Source organism: Aquarana catesbeiana, linkage group LG02, assembly GCF_042186555.1.
Source record: "Aquarana catesbeiana isolate 2022-GZ linkage group LG02, ASM4218655v1, whole genome shotgun sequence".
In the NCBI taxonomy this organism is placed as follows: Eukaryota; Metazoa; Chordata; class Amphibia; order Anura; family Ranidae; genus Aquarana; species Aquarana catesbeiana.
In genome coordinates, this window is record NC_133325.1 from 455,945,487 (window position 1) to 455,958,098 (window position 12,612).

Below are 12,612 nucleotides of genomic sequence, written 5' to 3' on the forward strand. Positions count from 1 at the left end.
GGTATTATTCTTTCTGGCAGTGATCACATGCCTATCAGTATCTCATGAAATACACCATACAGGCAGCTCTGACTCACCCTCCCTTCTCTCTCTCTCTCTCTGCAGCCCGGGAATGTCCCTGTGATTCCCCCCACCCCCTCCTCCTTCTGATATCACAGCCCTCCAATACACAGCGGTGTTCCACCAACAGCCTCGCCCACTACCCCGCCTACACACCCACCCACCCATGCACAGCGTCGGGCCTCGCGGACTATCGTGCCCGCAGCTCCTCAGGCCCGGCGCGGTGCTGTTAAAAAAAAAAAAAAAAAATCTAAAAAAATCGATTTGAAGAAGATTTGAATCGATTTGACCTCTCAACTCGATTCAAGATTCAAATCGATTTTTTTCCCAGCCCTACTGGGAATTACAGACCAGTTAGCCTAACATTAATGGTATGCAAGCTCATAGGAGCGCGTGCCCGGCGGCCACGATGTCTGCCGGGCACCCACGTTCGCTCCTGAAAGGCAGAACGAAGATCTGTCAATGTAAACAGACAGATCTTCGTTCTGTCAGGGGAGAGGAGACAGATCTGTTGTTCATACTAAGTATGAACAATGATCTGTCTCCACCTCCAGGCATTCCCATCCCCCACAGTTAGAATCACTCCCTAGGACACACATGTAACCCCTTGATCACCCCCTAGTGTTAACTCCTTCCCTGCCAGTGACATTTACACAGTAATCAGTGGCTATTTTTAGCACTGATCGCTGTATAAATGTCAGTGGTCCCAAAAAAGTGTCAAAAGTGTCCGATCTGTTCGATGCGATGTCGCAGACCCAATAAAAATCACAGATCACCGCCATTAATAGTAAAAAAATAAAATATTAATAATAATAATGCCATAAATATATCCCCCTATTTTGTAGACGCTATAACTTTTGCACAAACCAATCAATATACGCTTATTGCGATTTGATATTTTTGGTAAAAAAAAAATGTAGAAGAATACATATCAGCCTAAACTGAGGAAGAAATTTGTTTTTTTAATATTTTTTGGGGGGGATATTTATTATGACAAAAATGAAAGAAAGCTCTATTTGTAGGAAAAAAAGGACGTCAATTTTGTTTGGGTACAGCATCTAACGACAGCACAGTTGTCAGTTAAAGCGACACAGTGCCATATCGCAAAAAATGGCCTGGTCATTAAGGGGTCAAATCCTTCTGGAGCTGAAGTGATTAAAGTGATTCTAAAGGCAGAAAAAATAAAAATCCTTCAGTGTGCAGCAGCCCCCCTAATACTTGCCTGAGCCCCATCTGAATCCAGCGATGTCCACGAGTGCCTCGGCCATCCAGGACTCTTCCTCCTGATTGGCTAAGACACAGCAGCGGTGCCATTGGCTCCTTCTGCTATCAATCAAGGTTAGTTAGCCAATCAGGAGAGGAAGGGGGCATGGCCGAACCGCAGCTCCTTGTCTGAATGGACACACAGAGCTGCAGCTTGGGTGCCCCCACAGCAAGCGGTTTGCTGTGGGGGCACTCGGCAGGAGGGAGGGGCTAAGAGAGCCAGCGGGGGACCTGAGAAGAGGAGGATTGGGGCTGCTCTGTGCAAAACCACTGCACAGAGCAGGTAAGTATAATGTTTGTTGTTTTTAAAGCAAAAAAAATTGAGACTTTAGTATTACTTTTAAAAAAGGCACACAGGCAGTAATGTTTTATTGCAGAAGAGACACGCTTTGTCTCTTCTGCATTAAAGTTACGTACCTGCCTGTCCGCTCTTGTACAGTGAGCTGCACTAATTGATGAATTAGCTTTTTGCATTTATCTGGTATGGCTGGTGCTTTAGAAGAATGGTATCTTTCCTCTGGAATGATTGGGACTTCTTAGGGTTGGAAGATTTCACTGGTTCAAAGCACTGTGTTTGAATGGTTGCGGGCTAGGATGAGCTCAGGCGTGTCCGCAGCCGCGCGTGCAAAGACCGCCAGGAAGTTGGCACCGCGGAGCGCTTATCACAAGCAGTGAGACATTTTCCCGATCCGCGGCTGCAGAGATTGGGAAATGTCTCACTGCCTGTGATTAGCGCTGTGCAGTGTCAACTTCCTGGCGGGCTCTGCACGTGCGGTTGCAAACACGTCTGAGCTCATCCTTAGTTGCGGGGACAGCGGGAGGGATTCTTCTATCAACACTGTCTGTGTTGATGGGGGGGATTTCTTTCCTGAAACCCCCGATTGCAGGAAAGAAATTCGCTCCATCTATGGCTGGCCTAAGTAACTGTTAGTAATGCTAGTTGGCTAATTATTACATCAAGCCACTGCCACTTAGCACACAGATGGTTATTGAAAGTTCTTTGTTGACTAGAAATAGAACTCTTAGCAATGACTGACCTACAGAGGTATTTTCTTCCATAAAAAAATTGAGAGATATATATATATATATATATATATATATATATATATTGCATAAGTTATTTGCACATCAAATATATCCTATTAGTACTGATTTATGTAAGATAATTTAAAATAACTTCTCAAGACATATAAGCTATCTTCTTTTTTTCAGGTGCAAATCTTATTCAAGTTGCCAGGACATATGCTACGAAAACAACAGGTCAGTATTTTGAAACTATTAATATTCTGCTATGGAAATATTGAGGTTGATTTACCAAAACTGGAGAGTGCAAAATCTGGTGCAGCTGTTCTTGGTAGCCAATCGGCTTCTAACTTCAGCTTGTTCAATTAAGCTTTCACAATAAAACCTGGAAGCTGATTGGTTTCTATGCAGAGCTGCACCAAATTTCTTTAGTAAATCGACCATTAAGGCCCCTTTCACACAGGCTTTCCGATCAGGTTCGCCTGCCAGTTTTTCAGACGGAACTGATCGGACACTCCATTCACTCCTATGGGGCAGCGGATGTCAGTGGTGACATGCCTGCTATCCGATCCTGTCCGTGAAATCCAGATGGATGGAAACCCTTCACACTTTTAATGTTTTATACGCATGATTTGAAAGTCAAGTTTACAGCCCAGCTCTCCATTGAGCACGGGGGGGGGGGGGGGGGTGTTGGGGTGCAGAGCAGAGAGCCGGTGACTGGCAGCAGGAGCTCTGAGAACTAAAAAATCAGCAGTGTTTGATTGCTCAGTTGTCGGTCTTAAAAACGCCAGGAGACAGATGCAGAATCCTTTTTTTTTTTTTTTAGAAATCATACTTACCTAGGTGGATGGAGCATCGATCTGATTCTGCATCTGTCCCCTGCTGTTTTTAAGACTGAGAGAACTGAGCGATTAAACACTGCTGATTTTTCAGTTCTCAGTGCTCTGCGAACAGAGAGCTGCTGTCAGTCACTGGCTCTCTGCTCTGCACGGCCCCCCATGCTCCAATGGAGAGCTGGGCTGCGGAGGAGGTGGGAGCACCTGACTCAGGCTCTCAGAGGCTTTTAGAGGCTGAGCCAGGTGCTGGTCCAGGCATCTGGGTGCATCCTGACCATATGATCGCAGTCTTTCCCCTGCCTGGACTGGCTCTGTGACATCAGAGGGCTTCAGTCCGCTGTCTGCTGAAAACGGGTCACAGGAGTAGGGTTGTCTCGATACCACTTTTTTAAGACCAAGTACACGTACCGATACTTTTTTTAAGTACTTGCCGATACCGATACCCTTTTTTTTTTTTTTAATGTCATATGACAGTTTGACTGATGGGCACTGATAGGTAGCGCTGGCATGTATGGCTGGCGTTGATAGGCGGCACTTATGGGCACTGATAGATGGCACTGACAGGTGGCTGGCACTGTAAGGTGACACTGATGGGCAGGCACTGAAATGCAGCAATAAATGACATGAGAGGAAAGGATTTATTTTGAAATGCTATGCTGCGACACCCATCTTGGTACTCCCTGCACTCGTCTGCAGTAAGCAGCAGCGGACATCCTGTTACACCCAGCCCGAACTATATGGGCTGGGTGTAACAAGATGTCCGCTGCTGGCTTACTGCAGCCCAGTTCAGGGTGTACTAAGATGGCCGTCGGGATGTTCAACCTGCTGACGGCGACCGAATGTGATGGCTCTGGTCAACGATCCTGATGCGGCGGCACCCTGCACCCCTGCCAGCTTACCTAGCTAGTTCCACTGCCGTTGAAGACTCGCTCTCCGCCCCGCTGACTTCCAGTTGCGCGCAGCCTCTGACTCCGCCTGTCTCTCCAAGTACACGTAATCTCGCAAATGCTCGGTATCGGGACAACCCTACACAGGAGAAGTACAGCCAAACAAGCTTTGGCTGTACTTCTCCCTTAAGTTGTGTCTACATGCGTTAACATTAATTCCCAAGAAACATACATTTGCTGGAACCTGCATAAAATATGCAGCAAGCAGGGTTTTGTTTTTTTTAACACACTGCACCAAAACACGTAGGTGTATTCCTGATATATTGGGGTTGATTTACTAAAACTGGAGATTACAAAATCTGGTGCAGCTGTGCATGGTAGATAATTAGTTTCTAACTTCAGCTTGTACAATTAGTGCCGGTTCACACAGGGGCAACTTGTCAGGCGACCTAGCCGCCTGACAAGTTGCCTCCCGTTCTTTACTATGGAACCGTTTTAATAGGAGCAACGCAAGTCGCTCCAACTTGGAAAAAGGTTCCTGTAGTATTTTTGGGGTGACTTCAGGCGACTTGCATTGACTTCTATACAGAAGTCGTTTTGCAGGTCGCCGCTGAAGTCGTGTGCAAGTCGTGCCGCCCCTGTGTGAACCGGCACTTAAGCTTTGACACAAAAAAAACACCTGGAAGCTGATTGGTTGCACCAGATTTTGCCCCCTCTATAAATCAACCCTGTTGTCACATTTATGAACAATTGTTATCCGTTCCTTTCCACTATTCTGAAATGGCTGTTAAAGTTCTTATTTATTCAGGTCACGGTTCACAAAGTAGTAATTTGTCACATTCATCTGGGCTTATTCTGTAAGGTTGAAGATATTTCGATACTCATCCAAGCTTCACCATTGAGCCTCAGAATTGAGGATGCTACTTGGATGACTAGAGAAACCTCAAAAACATCGTAAAACAAGTCCAACAGAATAGCTACTACTGAAAAACGTAAAAAGTTGACAAGTATATATTTTTATTCTTCAGGAGTTAGTAGCCAGTTGGATGATTTGCCGCCCACATTGCTTAAGAAGGAGTATGGTGAAGTGCAAAAAGTAGAAGAGTAAGTATGTCATGATGTTAAAAGATGTTGGGTGATTGTTTCTGTATTTGTAATGACATTTCTGTATTTTTTTCATAGCGGTGACATCTACACAGATTATCACACTTGAAGTTGATCAGTACTTTTGTCCACCTTTCCATTGCTTCCCCCCCCACTCTGATTCACCACCAGCGTCCATGAGATTCCAGTGTATAATTCAACTTTCTGAGTAAGATGAAATGTATACAAGGGTTGTGCATACTCCCTCAGCCCACATATGATAACACTGAAGTCTGGCAGCATTCAGCCACCAAGTACTGCACTGTGGGTGTGTCACATGTTCTCCTGTACCTAGAAAATTTGCGCATTTCCCAGGTAGGCCAGCAGTGGTTTGGAGAAGCAATTGGAAGGTAAATGTACACTAATTTGCCAAAAATATTGGGACGCCTTCCTTTACGTGCACATGAACTTTAATGGCATCCCAGTCTTAGTCCGTAGGGTTCAATATTGAGTTGGCCCACCCTTTGCAGCTATAACAGCTTCAACTCTCCTGGGAAGGCTGTCCACAAGGTTTAGGAGTGTGTCTATGGGAATGTTTGACCATTCCTCCAGAAGAGCATTTGTGAGGTCAGGCGCTGATGTGGACAAGAAGGCCTGACTCACAGTCTCTGCTCTAATTCATCTCAAAGATGTTCTATTGGGTTCAGGCCAGTCACGTTCCTCCGCCTCAAACTCACTGATCCATGTCTTTATGGACCTTACTTTGTGCACTGGTCCATATCATTTGGTGGAGGGGGGATTATGGTGCGGGGTAGTCTTTCAGGGGTTGGGCTTGGCCCCTTAGTTCCAGTGAAGGGAACTCCTGAGATGTCAGCATACCAAGACATTTTGGACAATTTCATGCTCCCAACTTTGTGGGAACAGTTTGGGGTTGGGCCCCTTCATATTCCAACATGACTGCCCACCAGTGCACAAAGGTCCATAAAGACATCGATGAGCCAGTTTTGGGTGGAGGACCTTGACTGGCCTGCACAGAGTCCTGACCTCAACCCTTGAGATGAATTAGAGTGGAGACTGCAAGCCAGGCCTTCTCGTCTGACATCAGTGCCTGACCTCACAAATGTGCTTCTGGAAGAATGGTCAAACATTCCCATAGACACAGTCCTACGAACTAATGCCCCGTACACACGGTCGGATTTTCCAACAGAAAATGTGTGATAAGACCTTGTTGTCGGAAATTCCGACTGTGTGTAGGCTCCATTACACATTTTCCATCAGATTTTCTGACACACAAAGTTTGAGAGCTTGCTATAAAATTTTCTGACAACAAAATCCGGAATTTCCGATCGTGTGTGTATACAAATCCGAAGCACAAAGTGCCACGCATGCTCAGAATAAATTAAGAGATGAAAGCTATTGGCTACTGCCCAGTTTATAGTCCCGACGTACGTGTTATACGTCACCGCGTTCAGAACTATCGGATTTTCCGACAACTTTGTGTGACTGTGTGTATGCAAGACAAGTTTGAGCCAACATCCGTCGGAAAAAATCCTAGGATTTTGTTGTCGGAATGTCCGATCGTGTGTACGGGGCATAAGACTGGGATGCCATTAAAGTTCATGTGCGTGTAAAGGCAGGCATCACAATACTTTTAGCAATATAGTGTATCTACCTGTCTTATACAATGAAGTCTTCAATTTCTTGTTTTTGAAGCTGGCTCTCATAGTTTGAAGGACTGCTAAACTTTTTAGGGGGTAAAGTGTAATAATTTCATTATCAATGTGTCGTTCCAAAACACAAAGAACAAAAAGTAAATTGTTTGCAGCATAGTTAAGCCAAATCTAACAGCTATGATCTGTCTGCAGTATACTAAGTCAAGATCCTGCAGTATTGCATTTAAAGAGTATGTAAACTCAGCATTTTATATTCCGGATATGTGCCTGCTGTATTATGTACTTGCATGAAAAAATATTCTCCCTCTCCCTCCCTCTGAATTCCCTGGTATTCCTGCCAGTCCCTCTGCTTTCCTATTACAATCTGACCACACTAGGCATGAGATCATAGTGTAGTCAGTTCTCTAATGCCCCGTACACACGGTCGGATTTTCCGATGGAAAATGTCCGATCGGAGCGTGTTGTCGGAAATTCCGACCGTGTGTGGGCTCCATCGGACATTTTCCATCGGATTTTCCGACACACAAAGTTGGAGAGCAGGAGATAAAATTTTCCGACAACAAAATCCGTTGTCGGAAATTCCGATTGTGTGTACACAAATCCGACGGACAAAGTGACACGCATGCTCAGAATAAATAAAGAGATGAAAGCTATTGGCCACTGCCCCGTTTATAGTCCCAACGTACGTGTTTTACGTCACCGCGTTCAGAACGATCAGATTTTCCGACAACTTTGTGTGACCGTGTGTATGCAAGACAAGTTTGAGCCAACATCCGTCTGAAAAAATCCTAGGATTTTGTTGTCTGAATGTCCGAACAAAGTCCGACCGTGTGTACGGGGCATTACTGTGCTGGGAACACAGCCTGCTCCCCTCCAATGATCAGACTTGTCCTGACCCCCCCCCCTCCCCTGCACAGCCATTCACTGAGAAGACCAGTGTACTGCCCTTTCTCCTCCCCTGGCTCTTATGTAGCAGAGAACAGAGATTATGTGATCACTTATAAAAAATGGAAATGAAGGGTGTTTATAATGTTTTTTTATATCTGTTCACAAATGTTTTGCCTTTTTATTTTTAAACTGAATGGGTTGTTTTACAAGTCGGGGGCTTACATATACTTTAAGGTGTTTTTTATATTTGTTTCCTTCCAGAGTTAATGAAGTTGTCAAAAGGCTATTGTCATTAGACATGGCAAGTCAGGTCAGTACCTGTTTGAGCAGTGTTGCATCTTATTTTTGTTTGGTAAAAAAACAGTCAGATTAGATTCTCACTGGAAAATATTTTTGTATCATAATCAATATGCTTGGGTTTCAAAGAAATGTAATCTTGACCACCTTAGTACCAGCATGTTATACCACCTTCCTGGCCAGGCCATTTTTCCCTTTTTAATGCTGTGACAATTTGACTGACATTTGCTCAGCCGTGCACTAGTGTACCCAAATTCATTTTACATCATTGTTTTTTAAACAAAGAGAGCTTTGTTGGTATTTAATAACCACCTTTTTATTTTTACCGTATAAAGGAAAAAAAGACCACAAAATTGGGATTCCTTACATTTACCTTTTCATTTCTAATTTATTTTCATTTATGACAGATGATAATTAGAGTTGTATCCTGGCATAAAACATTAGGGTTGCATTGTATTAAAACAGATGTTCAGGCAAAATGTGTACGTGACTATGGTGCACTGAATCCCCCCAAAAGCATTAAACCGGGGTTGGCACCTTTGCGCTGCAAAAAACACATTTGTCCGTTTTATGGTGCCATTCATTCCTAAAGGAACCCAAGCACATGCGCTTTTTAATGCAGCACAACAAACAGTAACACACACTAACCACTTGCTGACCACCAGCTGGAGTTTTGCTGTGGCAGAATGGCACGGCTGGGCGAAACGACGTTATGTAACGTCGCGTTGCCCTGTGGCCACTAAGGGGCACGCGTGTGCCCCCTGCTTGCCCACAAAGCCAATGCGAGTGGCTAGAGGTCGCGATCACCGCCGGCTCCCGCGATCGCTTGTGGCGCACCGAGAACCGGGATCTGTGTGTGTAAACACACAGTTTCCGGTTCTCTGAGGGTAGAAGAGACTGATCGTCTGTTCATACAGAGTATGAACAGCGATCTTTCATCTCTCCTACACAGTCCCCTCCCCCCCTTCAGTTAGAACACAAACTAGGGAACACAATTAACCCCTTGATCATCCTCCTAGTGTTAACCCCTTCCCTGCAAGTGACATTTTTTCAGTAATCAGTGCATTTTTATAGCACTGATCGCTGTATAGATGCCAATGGTCCCAAAAATGTTTCAAAAGTGTCCGGTGTGTCCGCCATAATGTCGTAGTCCCGATAAAAATCGCAGATCGCTGCCATTACTAGTAAAAAAAAAAAATAATAAAAATGCCATAAAACTGTCCCCTATTTTGTAGACGCTATAACTTTTGCACAAACCAATCAATATACGCTTATTGCGATTTTTTTTTTTTTTTTACCAAAAATATGTAGAAGAATACATATCGGCATAAACTGAGGAAAAATATTTATTTTTATATATTTTTTGTGGGATATTTATTATAGCAAAAAGTAAAAAATATTGCTTTTTTTTTTTTCTCAAAATTATTGCTCTTTTTTTGTTTATAGCGCAAAAAATAAAAACCGCAGAGGTGATCAAATACCATCAAAAGAAAGCTCTATTTGTGGGAAAAAAAGAACTTCAATTTTGTTTGGGTGCAACGTCGCACGACCACGCAATTGTCAATTAAAGCAACGCAGTGCCCAATCGCAAAAAGTGCTCTGGTCAGGAAGGGGGTCAAATCTTCTGGGGCTGAAGCAGTTAAAGGTGATACTACTTGGCAGAAATAACCCCCCCCCCAATCAATGGTGGTCAGTTGGATTTTAAAATCCCCTACCATTAGTGGTCAGTGGCCCTATATGAGAGCGTAACACATATACGCAGCATCCAAGAGGTGGGCTTGAAACCTGGGGGCTACATATATGTTCTTGTGTTGCACAGCTGCTGGATCACACACCCCTGTTACTGCCGTTCACCCCTGAGGTGTTATTAAAGAGAACCTGAGCATTCTTTCTATCGTTTTGTTCGAAAGCTCAAACGCTTTGAAATCAAGAGAACCTGTCACTAAAAAATGCATCATATATGAGACTTTTTGTCCCCTCCCACCACCATATACACACACCAACAAACGTTATGCACCTACGTAAACCATTAATGTCTAAACCGCTGGCAACAAAAGTGAGTACACCCCTAAGTAAAAAAAGTCCAAATTGAGCCCAATTAGCCGTTTTCCCTCCCCAGTTTCTTATGACTCGTTAGTGTTACAAGGTCTCAGGTGTGTTAAATTTGATGTCACTTTCACTCTCTCATACTGGTCACTGGAAGTTCAACATGGCACCTCATAGCAAAGAAGTCTCTGATTATCTGAAAAAAAGAATTGCTGCTCTACATAAAGAGGGCCTAGGCTATAAGAAGATTGCCAAGACCCTGAAACTGAGCTGTAGCACAGTGGCCAAGACCATACAGCGGTTTAACAGGACAGGTTCCACTCAGAACAGACCTCACCATGGTCAACCAAAAAGTTGAGTACACATGCTCAGCGTCATATCCAGAGGTTGTCTTTGGGAAATAGATGTATGAGTGCTGCCAGCATTGCTGCAGAGGTTGAAGGGGTGGGGGGTCAGCCTGTCAGTGCTCAGACCATACGCCACACACTGCATCAAATTGGTCTGCATGGCTGTCATCCCAGAAGGAAGCCGCTTCTAAAGATGATGCACAAGAAAGCCCGCAAACAGTTTGCTGAAGACAAGCAAACTAAGGACATGGATTAATGGAACTATGTCCTGTGGTCTGATGAGACCAAGATAAACTTATTTGGTTCAGATGGTGTCAAGCGTGTGTGACGGCAACCAGGTGAGGAGTACAAAGACAAGTGTGTCTTGCCTACAATCAAGCATGGTGGTGGGAGTGTCATGGTCTGGGGCTGCATGAGTGCTGCCAGCACTGGGGAGCTACAGTTCATTGAGGGAACCATGAATGCCAACATGTGCTGTGACATACTGAAGCAGAGCTGAGGGTAAAGTTGATGGACTGGCCAAGCATGTCTCCAGACCTAAACCCTATTGAGCATCTGTGGGGCATCCTCAAACGGAAGGTGGAGGAGCGCAAGGTCTCTAATATCCACCAGCTACATGATGTCATCATGGAGGAGTGGAAGAGGACTCCAGTGGCAACCTGTGAAGTTCTGGTGAACTCCATGCCCAAGAGAGTTAAGACAGTGCTGGAAAAAATGGTGGCCACACAAAATATTGACACTTTGGGCCCAATTTGGACCTTTTCACTTAGGGGTGTACTCACTTTTGTTGCCAGCGGTTTAAACATTAATGGCTGTGTGAATTATTTTTGAGGGGACAGAACATTTACACTGTTGTACAAGCTGTACACTCACTACTTTACATTGTAGCAAAGTGTAATGCAAAAGCAGCTCTGGCACAAAAAGGGTTAAAGGGCTGTTCATTTTTATTTTATTTTTGGCTAGGGTTCTGCTTTAAAGTATGCTTTGGCAAATAAATATACTTATTCTGGTGTGGTAGTTTTATTAATTGAGCCTAATGTCTTCTACCACTGATTGCAGGTAAGAGGTGCTCTTTTATTGTGAACCTGTGCTATGCCCGTGTGAAGTAAACTAAGTACTCCTTCCTCCCTATGATTATTAGAATGCAAAAATTCAAAATGAACGACAGGTCAGGTCTGAGCATGTAGGCCCTTTACAAAGTAATCTACAGTGGGTGACTGGGGACAAAGAGAAGGCAAATAAATACTTTCTTCAGCTCTGTGTATGCAAAGGAACATGGGGGAGCTCATGTCCATAATGGGGGTGGTAGTGACACAGCCCTAAATGATCCACAATGGCTCAAAAGTGATATGGTCCAGAAATATTTAGACAGCATAAAAGGTGGATAAAGCACCTGGACCAGATGGCATCCACCCATGGATCCTAAAAGAATTGAGCTCTGTCATTTCAAGGCCATTGTTTCTAATATTAAGGGACTCGTTAATGACTGAAATGATACCACTGGATTAGCGTAGGGCCAATGTGGTGCCCATATTTAAAAAGAGATCAAAGTCTTTACCAAATAACTATAGACCTGAGAGTTTAATAAAAGACCACATAGATGAGTTCTTGCTGGAAAAAAAAATATTTTAAGCAACAGGCAGCAAGGATTCATGAAAGACAGAAGTTGTCAAACCTGATTTCCACTTCCATTTTAGTGGCGCTATTTGGTCGCTAGCAGGGCGCTTTTATCCCCTGCTAACGGACGAATAAAGGGTTAATGTGCCCGTGTAGCACCGCTGCTGAAGTGCTTTGCATGTGCTTCGGCAGCGGTGCCCATTCGTTTTTATGGGCAGGAGCGGTGTGTACACCTCTTTTTCACTGCTCCAGAGATGGGGTGCTGCACTCTGGCTTTCACACTGGGACTGCAGGGGAGGTGTTTTTCAGGCGCTAGTTTTAGCCCAAAAGCACCTGAAAAATGCCCCAGTGTGAAAGGGGTTTTAGAGCTGTGAAAATGTGGAATAGACACCCTCCCGAGGTGGTTCTGGCAAGCTCAGCTTTAAAAAAGGCCTGGGCTCTTTCCTAAATGTACAAAATATAACTGGGTACTAACATTTTATAGATAAGTTGATCCAGGGAAAATCTGATTGCCCCTCGGGGATCAGGAAGGAATTTTTTCCCCTGCAGTAGCAAATTTGAGCATGCTTTGCTGGGTTTTTTTGCCTTCCTC

The 12,612-nt window shown here is 44.2% G+C and overlaps 1 protein-coding gene across 1 annotated transcript in view; it reads left to right on the plus strand.

Annotated features, from left to right (window-relative positions):
- The window catches only part of MRPS15 (mitochondrial ribosomal protein S15), a 38,389-nt gene that overhangs the window by 6,275 nt on the left and 19,502 nt on the right, over nt 1-12,612 (plus strand). Inside the window, exons 2-4 of the mRNA XM_073615624.1 lie at nt 2,536-2,583; nt 5,098-5,173; nt 7,975-8,023. Coding sequence (XP_073471725.1) covers nt 2,536-2,583; nt 5,098-5,173; nt 7,975-8,023 — 173 coding nt within the window. The remainder of the gene's footprint in view (nt 1-2,535; nt 2,584-5,097; nt 5,174-7,974; nt 8,024-12,612) is intronic.